Consider the following 18561-nt stretch of genomic DNA (forward strand, 5'->3'; position numbering starts at 1 on the left):
TAGGTCACAGTCCTCATGATCCAATCACCAATCAATTCACAGGATGGAAACCAAAGCTTCAAGTGTGTGTGTGTGTGTGTGTGTGTGTGTGTGTGTGTGTGTGTGTGTGTGTGTGTGTGCTGGTATGAGGGCTTAAACTTGGGGCCTTCAACTCATTTGGCTTTTTTGCTTAAGGCTGGTGCTTTACCACTTGAGCCACAGCTCCATTTCTGGCTTTTGGCTGGTTAATTGCTGATTAGAGTTTCATGGACTTTCTGCCTGGTTAGGCTTTGATCCACAATCCTCAAATCACAACTTTCTGAGTAATTAATATTATAGGTACGAGACACCAGCACCCAGATTTTCTCTTCCTCTGAAGTGGTTTCTCCATGTTTTCCTGGTTGGTAAAACACTCCAGTACCAGGAATTGGGAATAAAATGTCTGAAGGGCCTCAGTGGATGAGTGACGAAGCAATATATAAAGCTCAGGCTCTGGTGTTATGCAGATGAAAACTCACATGGGCCTTCCACATCATTGTTGCTTCCTGGGGGAACTGGTGCAGAAAATATTCACAAGAAAAGTCTGAGCAAAGTCCTGAATAAAGAATTGTCCTGCAATTCAAAATGAGGATTAAATGGCTCTGCCATGTCTTTTCTGGACCACATGATTGGACCTGGAGGAGTGCTGAGTGACAGACACACAGGTGTGTATCTAGACAGGTGGCCCACATGAGCCTAGTGGGCCTGATCATACCATGCCAGTCTCCTCCCAAAGCCTCAACAGGAAGGAAGCTGCTGCTGTTACTATGTTCTGCTAATATAATAAGTGGACCCAACTGAGTGCATCTTTCCAGATGCTGGTGGGGCCTTCTCTGACTTCACATTCCTTCACACATCTGCTGTGGGGGCAGAGGGATGAATGGGTGGGTATAATGGACTCACAAGCATTCTTATGAAGTAAAGAGGGAGTCAAGAGCATCAGAGCACAGAGGGAGGCCTAGAGAGGTTGAAGGAACCTCAAGTTGAGAAATACAGACAAGACAAGGGAATAGATGGGTTTCTAAATCCTCAAGAAGGAACACAACCTTGGCAACACGTTGATTTCAGAACTTCTTATCTCCAGAACTCTGAGGCCACACGTTTGCGTTGTTCTAAGTGATCACATTTAAGGCAACATGACAGAGCAAACGTCCCAAGGGAAGTTTGTGTTCTTTACTTTTCTGCTATAGGTTGGTTGGGTCATGATATAGCCGGGCACAGTGGTATGTGTCTGTCATCTCAAACTATATGGAAAGCTGAGATTGAGAGGGCCCTGCTGCCAGGAGAGCCAGATTAGAAAGTGCTGACAGACTCAGTTTCCACAAGGCAATCTGGACATGGTGGCATGTGCCTGTGATCCTAACAAAAATAGGAAACCTAAAATAGGTGAAGCAAGGAAAAAAAGGAGACCATAGCTGAAGAACAGCCAGCGAAAAACAAGGCTGGAGGCATGGATCGCGTTATTGCTCCAGCCTAGCAAGTATGAGGCCCTTCGTTCCAATTCCCATCACACTGTCCTCTTTTAAATTTCAGAACAAAAATTTCCAATTTCTACACTCATAACTGCAGAGGAACTCTCAGCCTTCTGGTACTGTCGATTGTGTTTAAATTGTTCTATGATCTGCAGGGTGTTTTCCTGCCTTTAATTTTGTGAGAAGCTGCCTCCTGAAAAATTAAATGGTGCCACAAAAGCAAGGGAAAAAGTGAGCATGCTTAATTGAAGTGAGAAAGTGGGAAACTTTTTAGAATGATTGAAAGATGGCGAAAGGTAGGTGGTGGTATGGGAATAATGAATCAAGTACCCACATAATCCAGTGTTAAACCCTGCATCCTGAGCACGTGTGGTTTTCCCTCCATGGTAGTCTTCCTAGAACTGTACTCCCAAGGAAACCAGGGATCTGCTGTACTGGCTTTTGCCGAGTTAATGGCTCAGGTTACAATTTCTCAGGTATTTTCTTCCTGAGTGGCTGTAACTTTTCACTCTTATCATACCCAGGACAAAGCAATGAGGAGCTTCTCCGTCTTAACACCACCACCATACACAAAGAGCCAGCAGGACACCAGTCAGTAGATCTCTCTTTTTTTTTATTAACATGTCTGCTGAGGATATAAAATATAATAAGTTATATATACAGCATTTGATTAAAAAATATCCACAATTAAGACTTCACTGGCTAAGGGCCACAACTTAGCTGAGCGAGGGGGCTTACTAAATGTTTTTTAAGTATTGCAAAATAAAAACTGTCTCCAAACAACATGGGAGTCTCAGCTTTGGTCAAGGAAACTCATCATGGGCTCATTGATTTTGAATCCCATTAACATAGGCAAAAGCTCTTTGAAGTTAACCTTTCTTGGGTTTATTTCCACATAAGCTAAGGGAAGGTATAACTAGTCTTATAGTCATGTCAGGCTGGAAGCTAACAGAACAGGATCTGATGTGGGCTTCATTCTGGCTCTGGGTGGAATAAAGTCAATTTCTTTATCAACTGAGCACAGCTGTCCTCCTCTCACTGCAAACATCCCCAGAAAGAGGTGCAAGATGTTATCTTGGAGCTGTTCATTCATCACATGTGGCCTTTTCACTCTAATTAAGAGGAGATCCCCACTTAGGCTCAGGCCTCTAATGCCAGCTACTCAGAAGGCTGAAATCGGCAGATTGCAATTCAAAGTCAGCCTAGGTAGAAAAGTCTCTGAGACTCTTATCTTCAATCAACCAGACTACAGCAGAAGTGGAGGTGTGACTCAAGCAGCAGAGCACCATCCTGGAGCAAAAAAAGCCAAGTAAGAGTTTGAGACCCTGAGTTCCAGCCCCGGTAGCATGCGCGCGCGTGCGCGCGCACACACACACACACACACACACACACACAAAAGACACTCATCATTACTATTACAAAACAGGAGGATAGGGGCATACTAAGAGTAGTTGAAAAGATAATTAAGCCTCACCCCAGAGTATTTAGTTTGCAAGATGTACCAAATAGGTTCTGGAAAAACAGCAGCAACAGACACAATAAATGATGGCATTAAACATTTAGACCTAATTATGGTCCTCTCACAGTATGTTTTACATTCAGTGATGGGAAATTGCTTGTTGGCTTTCAACATATAACTAGTTTCTCCTCCCCAAAGCATTCCTTCAGTCGCATGGCTTATAATTTAAAAACTATCACTTTCACCCTGCATGAGCGGCTCACACAATCCTAGATTGTGATTTGAAGCCAGCTTGGGCAGGAAAGTCTGTAATGTTCTTGTCTCCAATGAATCAGTAAAATGCCAGAAGTGGAGGTATGGCTCAAGTGACTGAGCACTAATCTTGAGCATAAAAGCTAAGGGACAATATTTAGGCCCTGAGTTCAAGCTCCACTACTGGCACAGAAAAACAAAACAAACAAACAAAACAACCATATAAAGACAGCACTTTCTAAGTCAGAGGCTTTGTTTTACTTTGGGAACCACCCCAGTCAGCCCTGTCCAGAGGTAGCACAGCACATAGCTCGGCATTCATCCTTGGAGCAATCACTGCTTCTGGCTCCACAGCCCTCGGCAGTTACAAGAATGATGAGAACAATGCCAGTTTGCTAACTTGGTACATGTTACATCACACAACGGTCAACTCTGACCTCTTCTGATTTGTTTTCACATTTTGTGTGCCAGCCTGTGCTATGTTCATCCATGGAGGCCTCCAAGGCCCAGCCTGCCCTGTGGCTCAGCTTTCTTCTTGCTCAGTTAAGGCTTCAGCCTTACTTCCCTGATTACAGTATCACAGATAAACCTCTGGTTTCTAGAAGTGAAACTTAGGCCAACGAAGGAGAAGAAAGTGACCCAAGGTGACCAGTTAGGGCCCAACACTGAGGGCCAGGCTGTGTAGTGTCCCAATGGCTCCACTGTTCCTGATTGGCTCAGAAGCCTGCATCTGAGACTCTCAACTCATGAGCCTCGTGAACACGTCAGTCACTCTTGAAACCTAGACGTACACATGGTTGAATGCGTAGGATGTCTTCATTTCCCTTCCTAAGCAGAGCTGACCATATGTGCCTGTTTAAAACAAAACAGCTTAACACATTGTAACTTGACCTGCTGTGTCCTTAACCATGGCTGCTCCTGGAGATGAGCTCTGCCTTGGACAAGAGTGGGAGGCCATGTAGTCCAGACCTCTGGATCCCAGGAGACAGTGTGTCAATAGAATTGGCATGTGTGCCCAGCTGGACAGACATACGCCTTATAAGTTGGTTTCAGAGCAGAACACAGATGACAGGTTTCTACCATTGACTGAAAGCCATGCAGGAACATGAATGACCTCAAGAGCAGGTCCAGTTAGCCCAACACCACCACAGGGGTTTACAACGGACTACGGATCTTCAAACAGCACACAGAGGAGGGAGTCTGCGACCTTGTACTCATTGCATTGAAACATTTGAGATATTTCCTTCACAAGGATTTCCTCCTCCATCAACTCCATGAGAAGTCCTCCCCTCCTCTGAGGACTTTTATTACGGTTGGCTAGCACCTTTCATTCAGCTTGTCTGATAACTTCTGATGGAATGGTCTATAACACATCTTCTGTCTCCCACTGAGTACAAGCTCCTTAACAAAAAGGACCCGATTCTTCACTGCTGTCATCCCAAGTGGTCTGGTTCACTTGGTTGCCCAACAGGGTCTCTTGAATGAATTTACAGTGGCCTGGTAGACTGGCTAGAGCAATGAATAAATATTCATTCTTCCTGGCAGGAAGCAGGCAACATCCCAGCTTTTAATCAGTGATCTTAGGTTAGGCTGAAAGACAGGCTTTCTTTTCTCTGGCTCCTTGGAGCAGCGTAAGGCATATGGTAATCCATCAGGAAACAAAACGCTTGGGTTTGGGAGGTCTGATGGCACCACCCGGGCTGCGGAGGTCTGGTTGGCTCTCCAGCTCATCTCAGGGAGATGGGTCACCCTCCTCAGGACGCGGCGGGGGGCGGGGACACAGGGGGCACAACCCCTGCCCACTCCAGGATGTCCGCACAAAGTGACTCCACTGCATCCAGCCGCTCAATCTGCACCAGCTTTGTAAGCAGCTCTGGGATGCTGTAGCCTGCGGTGCTGATGCGGTCAAAGAGCTGCATGCCATCTGTCATGCCCCCAATCTCATCCCTCTTCAGTCCGAAGCTCTCGGCCAGGTGGCGCCATGTTTTCACTATAGCCTTCTCAGAGTTGTACGTGGAGCTCAGCATGCGGCTTGTCTTCTCCAGGCAATCAAAGGGGAGCTCTGTGGGGCTGAGACCTAGGGGGACAACATTTATAGTCACAAATGGCAGTAAACAGGAGTTCAATACCACTAAAAATGAAATTCTACCAAATGTTTACATACGAACACCAATTCCACACTATTCTAGAAAAATAAAGAAAATGAAAGAAATATTTACCAGCTTGATACCTAAACTAGACCAAGATACCACAAACATATATATGTGTGTGTGTGTGTGTGTGTGTGTATGTATGTACGTATGTATATGTGTATATGTATGTATGTATGTACTGGGGTTTGAACTCAGGGACTCCTGCTCTTGCTTAGCTTCTCCAGTGACAGCTGATGCTCTAACATTTGACTTTACTTCCAACACTTTGCTGGTTAATTGGACACGAGTCTCTTGAATTTATTTGCTCAGGGCTGGCTTTGAGCCACGATGCTCAGATTTTAGCTTCCTGAATAGCTGTGATTATAGGTGTGAGCCACTGATGTCTAGAACAATATTTTTCAAGTGATGGTGTGCTACTAATAATAGAAAAAAGCCCAGGGAGACCTCAAGGCCCTGACTTCAATTCCCAGTAAGGCAAGCAAGCAAGTAAGAAAGAAAGAAAAAAAGAAAGGAAGGTAGGATGGAAGGAAAGAAGGAAAAAGCAAGAGGCAAAAATAGTAGTCACACCAAATGCTGGTGAGAATGTGGAGAAACTGAGCTATTCATACATTACTAGTGGGATATAATAACATGGTGCAGCCACTTTGGAACAGTTTGGCTAGTTTTAAAAACAAAACATACAACTAGCATGCAGCCCCACAATTGCATGCCTGAGCATTTATCTCAGAGAAACAATGATCTATGTTCACATAGAAACATGCCCTGAAATGTTTATAGCATTTATATATGACCCTGGCTAGAAACAACCCAGTTACCCATCAACAAAGAAAGGGTTAACAGCCCTGGCCTGTTCCTACCAGGGGACACTACTCAGAAACAGAAGGGATGAATTGACACATGCAACAACCTGGAGAATCCCCAGTGATTTTGATTTATGAGAAAAGCCAAACAAAAAGACTACATGGTATATGGTTATTTTTTCCTTCTTCCTTCATTTCTCTCCTCTTTCCCTCTCATTATTTCTGTCCCTCCCTCTCTCCTTCTGTTCCTCCCTCATTTCCTTCCTTCCTTCCTTCTTTCCTTCCTTCCTCCCTCCCTCCCTCCCCCTCCCTCCCTCCCTCCCTCCCTCCCTGCTCCTCTCTTTTTTTAATGCTGGTACTGGGGCTGGAACTTGGCTTCAAGTTCTCACTTGGCTGTTTCACTCAAGGCTGGTGCTCTACCACTTGAGGCACATCTTTACTTTCAGCTGTTTTCTAGATAATTAGAGGTGAGAGTCTGAATGATTTTTCTGCTTGGGTTGGCTTTGAACTGTGATCCTCAGATCAAGTTTCCTGAGTAGCTAGGATTACAGACGTAAGCCACCAGCGCTCAGCTTTGACTTTGATTCCACTTTTATAACATTCTTGAAGATCTGGAGAACAGATTGGTGGTTTCCAGGGTCTAGGGGGGTGGAATAACGTTGCTATAAAAGGGTAGTAGGAAGGTTCCCTGTTGTAACAGAAAGGTATAGCCACATGCTGCCTTTATCCCCATCTCCCCTTTATTGGTATCAAAGTCATGGTTATGACTTTTATGTACAGTTTTGCATGACATTATTATTAGGAGAACCTGGATAAAGGACACACAGGATCCCATTATATTACCTCTTAACCGTTGTATGGTAAGACTAATGCCACATAACCACGTTTCAGTGGTTTACATTTGTTACCCTAGCTACTTACACAGGAGGCTGAAACATGGTTGCTCTTGGTTCAAAGCCAACCTGAACAGACTTCTAGCTCCAATTAACCAGCAAAGTGCCAAACTGAAGGCATGGCTCAAGTGGTAGAGCACCAACTGTGAGCAAGAAAGCTGAGCAAGAGTATGAGGCTCTGAGTTCAAGCTCTTGTACTGGCATACAAATACAAAAAAAAACCATTTCACAATAAAATTTTAACTCAGAAAACCCCAAAGAATGAAAAGATATGTCTGGGGCTCATCCTTATCAATAACATTAAGACCTTGTGGCAGATGGATTGGGTTGGGTAGACAGAGATGGTATTAGGGTCTCCAGGGAGATCTTCTTGGTGCTAAGTTCTGCTGTTCTGAGACTCTCTGCCAAGGTTGTGATGGGATCATGATGGCGTATGAACTTGCCAAGAGCACAGGGCTTCATGATTTTACCCTTCCAGATGCATTGGAAGGTCCCCTCTGTGCTCAGAGTTCCTAAAACTAACTTTAATATCATTGCCCTAGAGTTATGGACTCTTAAAGCCAAGAAGACATTCTTTGGAGAATGAGCTTTTGGAGTGCTGGAATGCAAGCCTCAGACCAACCTTCACTGGGCAGACAATAGCTCCTACCATGCCAGGCTTGATCAGGCAGGCTGACCAGGTAGGTATTTATGGAGAGATGCCAAACATCAGTTGGCAATCAAGAAGAATGTTTTGGCCCTGAAACTCAGGCTCGGCGGTTTTATTCTGGCCAACAGAGCACTCAGCCAGCCTGCTCAGGCTTGGTGGGCTGCAGCCAGCTCATGTGGGCCACGAGCTGTGGAATGTGTACCCAGCTTCATCCCTCCAGCTTGGCCAGACTGGGGAATGTGTGGAAGAATGCCAGGAAGCAGAAGCAGGAAAATCCTTACCTCAGCAATGAGGAGTTTAGCTTCAAGGTGAATAGGAGGTAATTTAGGGACTGGATTTTGCAGCAATTGGGATATCTGTGGATTAGGATTTCAGAAGGAAAGGTTTATCTTCCTAATCCTGTTGCTTCTTACCTGCCTGTACCAGATCTGGCTTGGTTTTCTGTGAGGCAATCTGACTTTGCTGCTCAGGTGGCAGCTTTGGCAGGAGATAGGAAGTCTGTTAAGGCTAGCTGGTATCATTTGTGATGCTCAGGATGGGAAAGAGAGACTTCTAGATACAGCCATGTGCTGCATGATGACCTTTCTGTCTATGACAGGGTAAAAATACAACAGTGTTCCCCTAAGATTAAATTGCCAGGTGACAGCGTAGCCATTCTGGCTTGTGCAAATCACTCAGATGTTCACATAAAAACAAAATCATTTCACTTGACTGGAGGTGTGGCTCAAGGGGTAGAGCACTTGTTTATAAATTCAAAGCTCGGAATGAAAACAAAGAAAGAAAGCATAACTGCAATTTTGTCAGAACACGTTTCCATTATTAATTGGCTTTGATTATACTGGATTAATGTCAGCTATTTGCCATCAGATATTGCCCTGACAACATGCCTGGATCCAGGCACTGATATTATGTGGCTCTACCACTGCATTCCTGACCTCACTTGGCACTGCCATCTCCTGTCCTGTAAGGGAAAGGACAGCAGAGTATGCCAGGAGAGAGGCCCTAGCTGTTGCAATCATATTCCCTTTCCTTCCAAATTGGAAGTGGTGTCAGGCTGCAGGTCTGAAAGAAGGAGTGACAAGTGTCGTGGGCTAGTTCCCTCCATTTCCCACACAGGAGCGGACAAGCTTCCCAGGGTGGACACTGGGCAAGCCCTGGGATGGCTGCAAGGAAAGTGTACCCTCGGAGACACGGCCACGCTCACCTTCAACAACACCACACACATTGGCATACACGTCCAATATCTTCTTCCTTCGGCTTTGGATCTAGAAAACAAAACGTGTTCAGAGGTTAATCCTCAGAAAGGGAGAATGGCAGTAGACATTTAAATGTTTTAGTGCAGGACTGTCAGCTACAGGCTTTACCCTGATAGCTCAAGGATGCTTCAGGAGGTCCCCCAGAGGGAACGCAGCCCAGTACAGCAGGGGAAAGTGGCTCCTTCATGTGAACATCTGTGGTGCACACTAGAACTGCTCCTTGGACTCAATTGGACACCCAAGGCCACATCTGGCATCAACGTGTTTGGAAGGATGGTGGTAGAGTCCTCAGTTGACTAGCAAACCATCCATGCATGCAACAGCTAGCAGCTCCATGGGGCTTTCTCCTCCCAGGGCCAGACAGCTTTCTGCAGGGACAGGTGCTGAGTGGCCTTGGGTGAAAAGTCCCATGCCAGCAGCACTCACAGCTCTTGTAACAAAGCCCACTACAAATGGTGGTGCATCCCTGCCCCCCATTTTTTTGCCAGTCCTGGGGCTTGAACTTAAGGTCTTGGTACTGTCTCTGAGCTTCTTTTGCTCAAGGCTAGCACTTTATCATTTGAGCCACAGCACCACTTCTGGCTTTTTCTGTTTATGTGGTACTAAGGAATCAAACCCAGGGCTTCATGCATGCTAGGCAAGCACTCTACCCCTAAACTACATTCCCAGCCCATGGTGGTCCTTTTTATTTTCATTTTGGGTCTGAAACTAGGACTCAGACTTGGTATTGATACTTTTGTTCATTGGCTAGCTCTCTACCAATGGTGCCATGCCTCCAACTCCTAAGCGTTAGCCCTTTTTAGAGACATCATGGAACTCAAAGCAGCCCAGAGCACCATGTCCCAGCAGAACCAGGATTGTCTCAGGATCTCAACTGGGCATTTTTGTTTTCCATTATATTGCTGCCCCATGGTTTGGCTGGCCTGTAAGGATGGCCCAGGCTGAGGAAGGAGAGTGAACATACACCAGAGCCTTATGCCCACATCTGGGGTCATAGAGACTCCAGGGTGGCCTGCTTTGGACAACTGTACGTGTGATCTTATTTCTGTATAAATGATGCATACAGAAATGTGTGTGTGTGTGTGTGTGTGTATACATACATAAAATCATTTGTTTGGGGACTGGTCTCAGAACTGTGAGTATACCGAAATCTGCAGATGTTTCAGTCCCTTGTATAAAATGCATATTTTCCACTATACAAGTCATCTCCAGATTACTTTCTTTTTGTTGGTTGTAGGGCTTGAACTCTGGGTCTGGGCACTGTCCCTGAGCACTTCAGCTCAAGGCTAGTGCTCTACCACTTGAGCCACAGCACCACTTCCAGTTTTCTGGTGGTTTATTGGAGGTAAGAGTCCTATGGACTTTCTTCCCCGGGCTGGCTTTGAACCATAGCCCTCAGTTCTCAGCCTCCTGAGTAGAAGGATTACAGGTGTGAGCCACCAACACCCAGCTCCAGATTACTTCTAATCCTAATATAATGTAAATGCTCTGTAATTATTATACTTCATTGATTAGGAAATAATGACAAGAAGAAAAGTATATTTAGTAGATTCAATTTTTTGTTATTATTTTCTGTCCATGGTTGGTTGAATCCCTGGATTTGAAACCTACAGATACTTATATGTTTGTACTTGGAAAGTTGGTTGGATATCAACCAATGTGCTTCCAAAGGTTTCTTCTTTTATTATTTTTATTGAATTTCAAGTATTTTTAACTTCTTCCTTTTTGTTTATGAGATTTCCAATTCTTCTATAAAGTAATACAACAAAAGAGTCTTCTTTTTCTGTCTGTTGACCTGTTACCACGTCCCATGTCCTAGCGGGGACTCATGGGGGAAATTCCCTGTTTTACAGGAGCTCATTCAACACAGGGGTCTTGTCTGGAGCTGGGAGTCACTGCACTGGTACACTGTGGGCCTTAGTACATTGCCATGTGTGTAAGAGCCTCACCCCAGCCGATTTGTTGCTGGTGACAGACTTCTCCCTGGCCAGGTGCACGAGTGACAGCAGACACAGCTCTGGAGACCCCTGTTTGTCAGGGGCTGGCTCCTCATCGCTGTCCACACTACGGCTCAGTAGCTGCTCATTCTCAGAGGAGGCATCGTTCTCGCTGCAGAAACACAAGGTACACCTGTTAGTGGCAGCACTGACAACCTCTCTGCGGGGGGGGGGGGAATGGTGGTGGGGGTGATCTTGCCACCCAAGCACAGACAATGGAGGGTGGTGACTTGTGCACCTTGAAGGCTGTAGGTGGGAGGACTTGAATTAAAAAGGACATATCCCTGCTCCCTGCTCTTTTCCAAACCTGCAGCTCTAATATGGGAGTGACTGGGGTGACTGCAGGTTTGGGGTTCACCAGGTACACGGGAATTTGGAAAAGTTAGGGCCACCACTGAGAACATTTTGGGTGAATCTCTTCACAGTGTCTGGCGCTTCGTGGATGTGTAGAATGGAATGTTCTAGATTCCTGTATTTAGTCCCAGAAAGTGAGCCAATCTTGTGTCTTCATGTTAAGCCAAGATGATATGGCTGGATCTGTGCAGGTTTCACTAAAATGATGGAAAATGAACTAAGCAGAGCCTTGTGCTGGGGAGCGCCTTCTCAGCCAGTGGGGTGGCAGGGCTGGCTGTGGCTCCAGAGGGTGGGCAGGGTCACACACAGCCTGGGTGTCTATCCACTGCTCCCGGCCCAGGTCACACAGGACCGGTGCTAGCTGGCCCCAACACCTGTGGCTTGGAGCCTAACCTCTTACACCATTCCAAATATATAAAAAACAACATTCTTTTTGATAAGCATTCTGCTTACTTCCTGTGGTTTGGCTAAAGACCTTAAAAGAAAGGATTATATTTGCCAGTAACCACGTTACAGCCATGAAGATCTTATGCAAACGCAGCAGGATAATACAAAGAACATAAAGTCACACTGAAGTCCCCAGCAGAGCACCTCCTCACTGAGCTGCAGGGCCTCACATTGAGTCTTCTAGCCCATCCCTGGGCCTCATCTACCGCAGGCCAGGGAGGCAGCATGCAGTCCCCACACACCATCCTGTGGCCCCCACATCTGTGTCCCTAAGACCCGACAGCTATGGATGGAAACAAAAGCTCAGCACAGTGGTGCACACCCGGAATCCTAGCTATTCATTTGAGGATCATGGTTCCCAGGCAGCCCAGGCAGGATAGCCTGTGAGACTTTTATCTCCAATTAATCACCCAAAAGCCAGACAAGGAAGGTGGCTTCCTAGGACTGGCAAAAACAGAAAGAAAGGAAGAGAGAGAGAAAAAAGAGAGAGAGAGAGAAAGAGAGAGAGGGGAGGAAGGAAGGAAGGAAGGAAGAAAGGAAGAAAGGAAGAAAGGAAGAAAGGAAAGAAAGAGAAAAAGAGAGAAAGGAGGGGGGAGGGAGGGAAGGGAGGGAAAAAGGAAGGAAGGAAGGAAAGAAGGAAGGAAAGAAAGGAAGACAGACAGAAAGAAAGAGAAAGGAAGACAGACAGAAAGAAAGAGAAAGGAAGACAGAAAGAAATATAGAAAGAAAGAAAGAAAGAAGGAAAGAAAGAAAGAAAGAAAGAATGAAAGAAAAAAGAAAGGAAGAATGAAAGGCAGGCAGGCAGGTAGGCAGACAGGAAGGAAGGGAGGGAGGGAAGGAGGGAAGGAATGAGCTCAAGTCTTTGTTGCCTTTAAAGCCTCAATGTCAGTTTTAATTTTTAAATACAAAGTTAATTTTATATACAAAGTTAGTATTAATCTTTTCCAAGCACAGTCCTGCAATTTTCTACGATTCTTAGGTGAAACTTAAGCCATGAGGTACATTCCTGCCCTTTAGCTACTCCAATTTTTCTAGTTTTAGAATTTAAAAATGCTAGAAAAAGAGAGCTGAGACAGAATCGGATTATACTGACTGATGGCTACAGAAACAGGTTTTTGTTGTTGTTGTTGTTGTTGTTGTGTGTGTGTGTGTGTGTGTGTGTGAGTGTGTGTGTGTGTGTGTGTGTGTGTGTGGCTGGTACTCAGGCTTGAACTATGGGTCTAGGTGCTATCCCTTTGTGTTAGCTGCTCAAGACTGGTGTTCTACCACTTAAGCCATACCTCCACTTCTGGCTTTTTGCTGGTTAATTGAAGATAAGAATCTCAAAGACTTTACTGCTTGGACTGGCTTCAAACCATGATCTTCAGATCTCAGGCTCCTGAATAGCTGGGACTACAGTCATGAGCTGTGGCAGCTAGCTGGAATAACAGTTTTGTGTCCATCTCCAGCAAGTCTCTTTGGGAGTCAACTCCACAAGTGCACCTTGAGTCTAGCATTATCCCAGTGGCACCATGCTCCTGGCACATGGCTCATGGGGCTCAGACCACAAATCCCCTGGGCTGAAAATGGCCAATCAGAATTGAGGCACTTACAGAAACCAACTCCTCCCCAAGAAACAGACTAGCTTAACACACAATATCTGCTTCTCTTGCCTAGTGATGTTGGGATTTCTGTTTGCCTCCTGTTCTGATGTGGGCAGTGTTGAGAGATGCTAGAACTTTCCAAATGAGAATGCACTGGTCTTTGCTCTCAATGGGAAAACACTGTAGAGACACTTAGATTCATTATTGCTAAGGAGGGAAGGTCTGCAAGAGTCCATGCACCATGGAGACAGAATTCCAGGTTGAGATTAGAAGAGGTTGAATGCCCTGATCTTCCATGGTTGGCTCAGCAATGTGTTCAAAATGTCTACCCACTGCAAAAGGAGGTGTTGGGTAGACTGAGTCCCTTTCCCAGGCAGGGCCTGGTAGGGAGGGCTCTCACTGTGACTTGCTGGGACTGAGGTCTTGGCATTGATTTTTGGGACTTAAACAGCATCTAGTCCAAATAACCATTCAATGTAGAGAATGAGAATTGACTTCCTCCCTCACTTTTAAGGTGGGGGCTGATTCCACAGCTTCATGTGTGGTAAATATGGTGAAATTTCACAGATGAAACCTCTTCCTCCCGAGACTTACTACACTAAGATTAAATGGATCATATGAAGTTGGATTCAGATGCCAGCTCACACAATGGCTCAGTGACAACTTCCAAACCCTGGAAGCAGGGATGGTTCCAGCATGTGCTACTCTTAGTCTGTAGCAGAAGAACACTATGACAGAGTGGGCACGCCTGGCAGGCAACAAGTCCTGAGTATTATTAGCTGTCATCACCATCATTATAGCACAATAGCAATGCCTGTACTGGTTCTTGATGGTGCCTTTAGCATTGCTGGCAACTGGGGGAACCTAAGTCAGGGTTTGATTTATGTCCTTGGCTTCATAGATGCCTCTCACAGCATGGAGAAAGGATCCAAAAGCAAAGGTCAAAGGAAGTTGGGAGGCCTTAGAGGGAGGGCTTGACTGGGAGCAGCAGGCAGGTATTATACCTGCCCCACATGTAGCAGCCCAAGCTTACCTAGATTGTACCCCTCTGTCAGGGAGTGCCAGCCAGGCATCAGCAACTCTGAACACTTACTGTCATGGTACCACGAGGCTAAAGGTTAAAGGTTGCTTCACCTAAGTGTGAGACCCTGCCTGGCTCTACATACCTCTTAGTGGTCTTGGCTGGTGTTGCTGTCAGCTTCTCAAATTCATCCTTCTCGGAGAAAATCACCACACTGTCTGTAGGGAGACAGGAAGTGGGGAAGGGAAGAGTTAACAGTGGCAAAGCTTTGAGCTTGGCCTCCTCTTGCCTGATTACCACAGTTCTGCCCAAGAACCAGCACATGATGGTGCACTGAGATGGACATGAGCCATAGGGCTGTATGTGGGATAAGTATGCAGACCTGGAGCTTCCTTCTTCTCTTCGTCCTTGCCCACTGGGACCTCCACACTCTTCCCTGGAGGGCTGGTACAGCAGGCTGGTTAGAGAGAAAAGGAGAGAGGGAGTGAGCAGCTAGGATCTCCCACTGGTAAATAATGGGAGATAAAGGGTAAGGTATAGAGCTGTCACCTGGGGCAGAAGGCTTTGTCTTCATGATGTAGAACATGATGATGAGGACAATGGCGATGGCCATGATGAAGATGGTAGACATGGCAATGATTAGGGCGGTGGCCAGGTGTCCTTGGCCGGAGAGCTCTGCTGACATCAGAGGAAAGTGACATGAATGCCCCTGTAGGTCTCTCCTTTGGGCCCATGACCCCTGAGAGAATGGCCTCACCATGGGGCATGCTCAGCGGGCCTTGCTCAAGAGTCCAGCTCTCAGAGCATGCTTTGGTCTCTAGGTCAGGACTACCTATCAGCCCCTCTCCCTGCTCAGTAGCAGGAAGCCCAGCATGTGGGTTCTCCTGGTTATTCCTGGCTGCTTGTTTCTTGGACTGGGAGCCCAAGACGAGGATGGGAAAAGAGAAGCCTCACGAACAGAGTGCTGTGAGGAAGCACAGCTCAAGAATTGGACATTTCCGGGGCTGGGAAGGTGGCTCAGTGGTAGAGCGCTTGCCTTGCATGCATGAGGCCCTGGGTTCAATTCCTCAGCACCACATAAGCAGAAAAAGCCGGAAGTGGTGCTGTGGTTCAAGTGGTAGAGCGCTAGCCTTGAGCTGAAGAGCTGAGGGACAGTGCCCAGGCCCAGAGTTCAGGCCCCACGTCAGACAAAAAAAAATTAAATTAAATTAAAAAAAAAGAATGGACATTTTCAAGCAAAAGTCTACAGGACACAAAAGTCCACCACTTAGGTCAGATTTCTGGTCTGGCTCTCTTTATGCCATGTGCAATTTCAACCTCTGTGATAATAAGAATCCCAGGATGAAGACTTGTGGTGCCCTTCCTCATCCATCCAGGAGATTTCCTCAGTCCCCAGATTCATGCCTTGAAGTTTTCTCAAATTCTCTAAAATAGCCAACTAGAACTCTGGCTCTTAGGAAGCAGGATGCAGGTGACCCCTTCCCACCCACAGAGGCGGGTGACAAATAGGTTAGGTCATGTGAGGAAGATGCCAGAACTGAAAAGTCAGCTCAGCCCTCCACAGTCTCAACAACAAATGGCATTAGAAACAGAGGCAAGGGAAGGGATGTGAGAGCCTGTAGGGGCAGTGGAGCAAGTCATTCCATTGCTCAGGAGTCAGGGAAAGTGAAATGTAGTCCTTAAAATGAGCATCAAGGGGGGCTGGCAAGGTGGCTCAGTGGTAGAGCACTTGCCTTGCATGCCTGAGGCCCTGGGTTCGATTCCTCAGCACCACAAAAAAAAAAAACCAGAAGTGGCGCTGTGGCTCAAGTGGTGGAGCACTAGCCTTGAGTTGAAGAGCTGAGGGACAGCGCCCAGGCCCAGAGTTCAGGCCTCATGACCGGACCCCCCCCCAAAAAAAAAAGAGCACCAAGGCTGGGTACTGGTGGTTCATGTTTGTAATTCTAGCTATGCAGGAGGCTAAGATCTGAGAATTGTGATTTGAAGCCAGCCTGGACAGGAAAGTCTGTGAGACTCCGATTAACTACTAAGAAGCCAGAATTGGAGCTATGACTCAAGTAGGAAGAGTGCTAGTATAGAGTGAAAAAGCTAAGGGACAGTGCATAGGCCTTGAGTTTAATCCCCAGTACCAATACCAAAAGAAAAGAAAAGAGTATTAATGTATGAAGGTGCATAGGTTTACATGAAAGCCAACAATCTCATTGCCCCTGACTTCTGGCTGAATTAAGGTACAGGAAGTATCCATCCTCATCCTGCTCCAAGTGCTTTGAGCATATCACAGGCTGCCCTGCCAAGTGCCTTTATTTAAGCCTTTTCTAATGGGTCCAGGATACCCATGGAGCATCAATTCCAATTCTTGCAGAGATAATTACTGACTTCCAATAACTTGGGCTCCAACTGTGATTCAATCACATTAGGGAAGTATCTGCAGGTGGGGAAGAGCATGCTGGCACCATCATGACTAATAGGCTTTCCCTCTTCCTTTTAACCTTTGCCGAGCCTCTGGAATCCAGAATCACACCTAGGTGTCCTCCTTACCTTTATGGGCATGCTGGAAAGGGGACAGGGTGCTGCCTCCAGAGGTGCTGGGGGAGTTGGCAGAGGCCCCTGAGGTGGCTCCTGTGCCTGCAAGGAAAACACAATCACCATAAGTGATCTGGGGAAATACTACGTTCAAGGGTTGCACAATAAGACACAGTAATGAGGAGGATTTATCTGGAATTCTATCTTGTGACTGGTTGTGGGGAGTAGGAGTGGGGAGGAAATATTTGTATTTCTTAGCACATTGAATTATCCCTAACTGCTTCTATTCTGACCTCTTGGGATTCTTGGTCTCTAAATAAAAAGATACATGTGACACCCCTGCTAAGAGGAAATAGTGAATGCTGGTGATTTGCAGGCTCACCTACTTCGTTTTCCTGGGGAAAGTGTACGATTTATCAGGATGAGAGTGGCTGTCTGGGAAGGTATTATTAGTGCTTGATTAATTTTTTCAATTACAAATAACAGTGTTCTTAATACCTTTTCTAGCTCTAAAAGTAATATATAGTCATTATTAAAATCTGGGGGAAAATAAAGAACATAAGAAAGAAATGAAAAAAATCACCTGAGCCTCATTGTCTGACATTTAGTTTAGGTATAATTTCCCTCTAGAATTTTTACTAAGGCCTTTCTGTTTTCATGCATGTGCACGCACACACGTGTATGTGTGTGTGTGTGTATGTGTGTGCATGCTAGGGATCAAACCCAGAGTGTTGGATATTATTATTTTTTCTCCTCCTCCTCCTCCTTCTCTTCCTGCTTCTCTTCGTTCTTCTTCTTCTCCTCTTCTCCTTCTCTTCCTGCTTCTCTTCGTTCTTCTTCTTCTCCTCTTCTCCTCCTCCTCCTCCTCCTCCTCCTCCTCCTCCTCCTTCTTCTTCTTCTTCTTCATATTTTTTAGTGGTCTTAAGGTCTGATCTCAAGACCCCATGCTTGCTAAGCAGGTGTTCTACCACTTGTACTATGCCATCAGTCCCTTTTTGTGTTGGTTAGATTTGAGATAGGGTCTCACTTTATACTCTGGCCTGGGCTGTGATCTTCCTATTGGCACTCTGCTTTGTCACTGGGGGTAACAGGTTCATGGCACTGTGTGAAGCCATTGTGCTTTTCCCATGGTTGGGATGATAAGTGCATGCCACCATACAAGCCATTGGTGGAGATGGAGTCTTATGAACTGTTATACCTAAACTGCCCTTGCACCACGACCCTCTAATCTCCATCTCCAAAGTCACTAGGATTATTGGCCTGAGCCTATGATCTGAGTGTAGTGGCACTCAGCCCAATTTTCCACTCCTTTTTCTTTGTCTCTACCAGTTCTGGAGAGGTTTGTGAAGTGGATTTGTACTTTGTGAGTCCAGAAAGGACAGCCTGCCTGTCTGTAGTCAGTACCCTGGGCCCTTTTGGTCTAGCTCAGTCCTGCCAAGAGGAATGACATGAGGTTGTACATAGATCAGGTCATACTGCTTCAAGACCTCCATGAAAACAAACTTTCCTAGCAGGGCCATTTTCTTTAAAAGAAGGTTTCGGAAGAAGCATGGGCCTGCTGTATGCATGGCACTGGGACAGCCCAGAAGCAGGGGCTAGCACAAGCTGGGAGTGGATTGCTGGGAGTTATCCCCAAGCATCCACACAAAGTGGAGAGAGGGCTCTGACCCTACTCAGTCTTCAC

The 18561-nt window shown here is 46.1% G+C and overlaps 1 protein-coding gene across 1 annotated transcript in view; it reads right to left on the reverse strand.

Moving 5' to 3' along the window:
• Positions 1–4955: 4955 nt before the first annotated feature.
• Edar (ectodysplasin A receptor) overlaps positions 4956–18561 on the reverse strand; it is a 28251-nt gene continuing 14645 nt past the window's right edge. Inside the window, exons 5-11 of the mRNA XM_013034268.1 lie at positions 16893–16979; positions 14904–15029; positions 14737–14811; positions 14500–14572; positions 10902–11061; positions 8901–8961; positions 4956–5278 (exon numbers count right to left, since the gene is read on the reverse strand). Coding sequence (XP_012889722.1) covers positions 4956–5278; positions 8901–8961; positions 10902–11061; positions 14500–14572; positions 14737–14811; positions 14904–15029; positions 16893–16979 — 905 coding nt within the window. The remainder of the gene's footprint in view (positions 5279–8900; positions 8962–10901; positions 11062–14499; positions 14573–14736; positions 14812–14903; positions 15030–16892; positions 16980–18561) is intronic.

The sequence above is a fragment of the Dipodomys ordii genome, unplaced genomic scaffold (assembly GCF_000151885.1).
Source record: "Dipodomys ordii isolate 6190 unplaced genomic scaffold, Dord_2.0 Scaffold186, whole genome shotgun sequence".
Taxonomy (NCBI): domain Eukaryota; kingdom Metazoa; phylum Chordata; class Mammalia; order Rodentia; family Heteromyidae; genus Dipodomys; species Dipodomys ordii.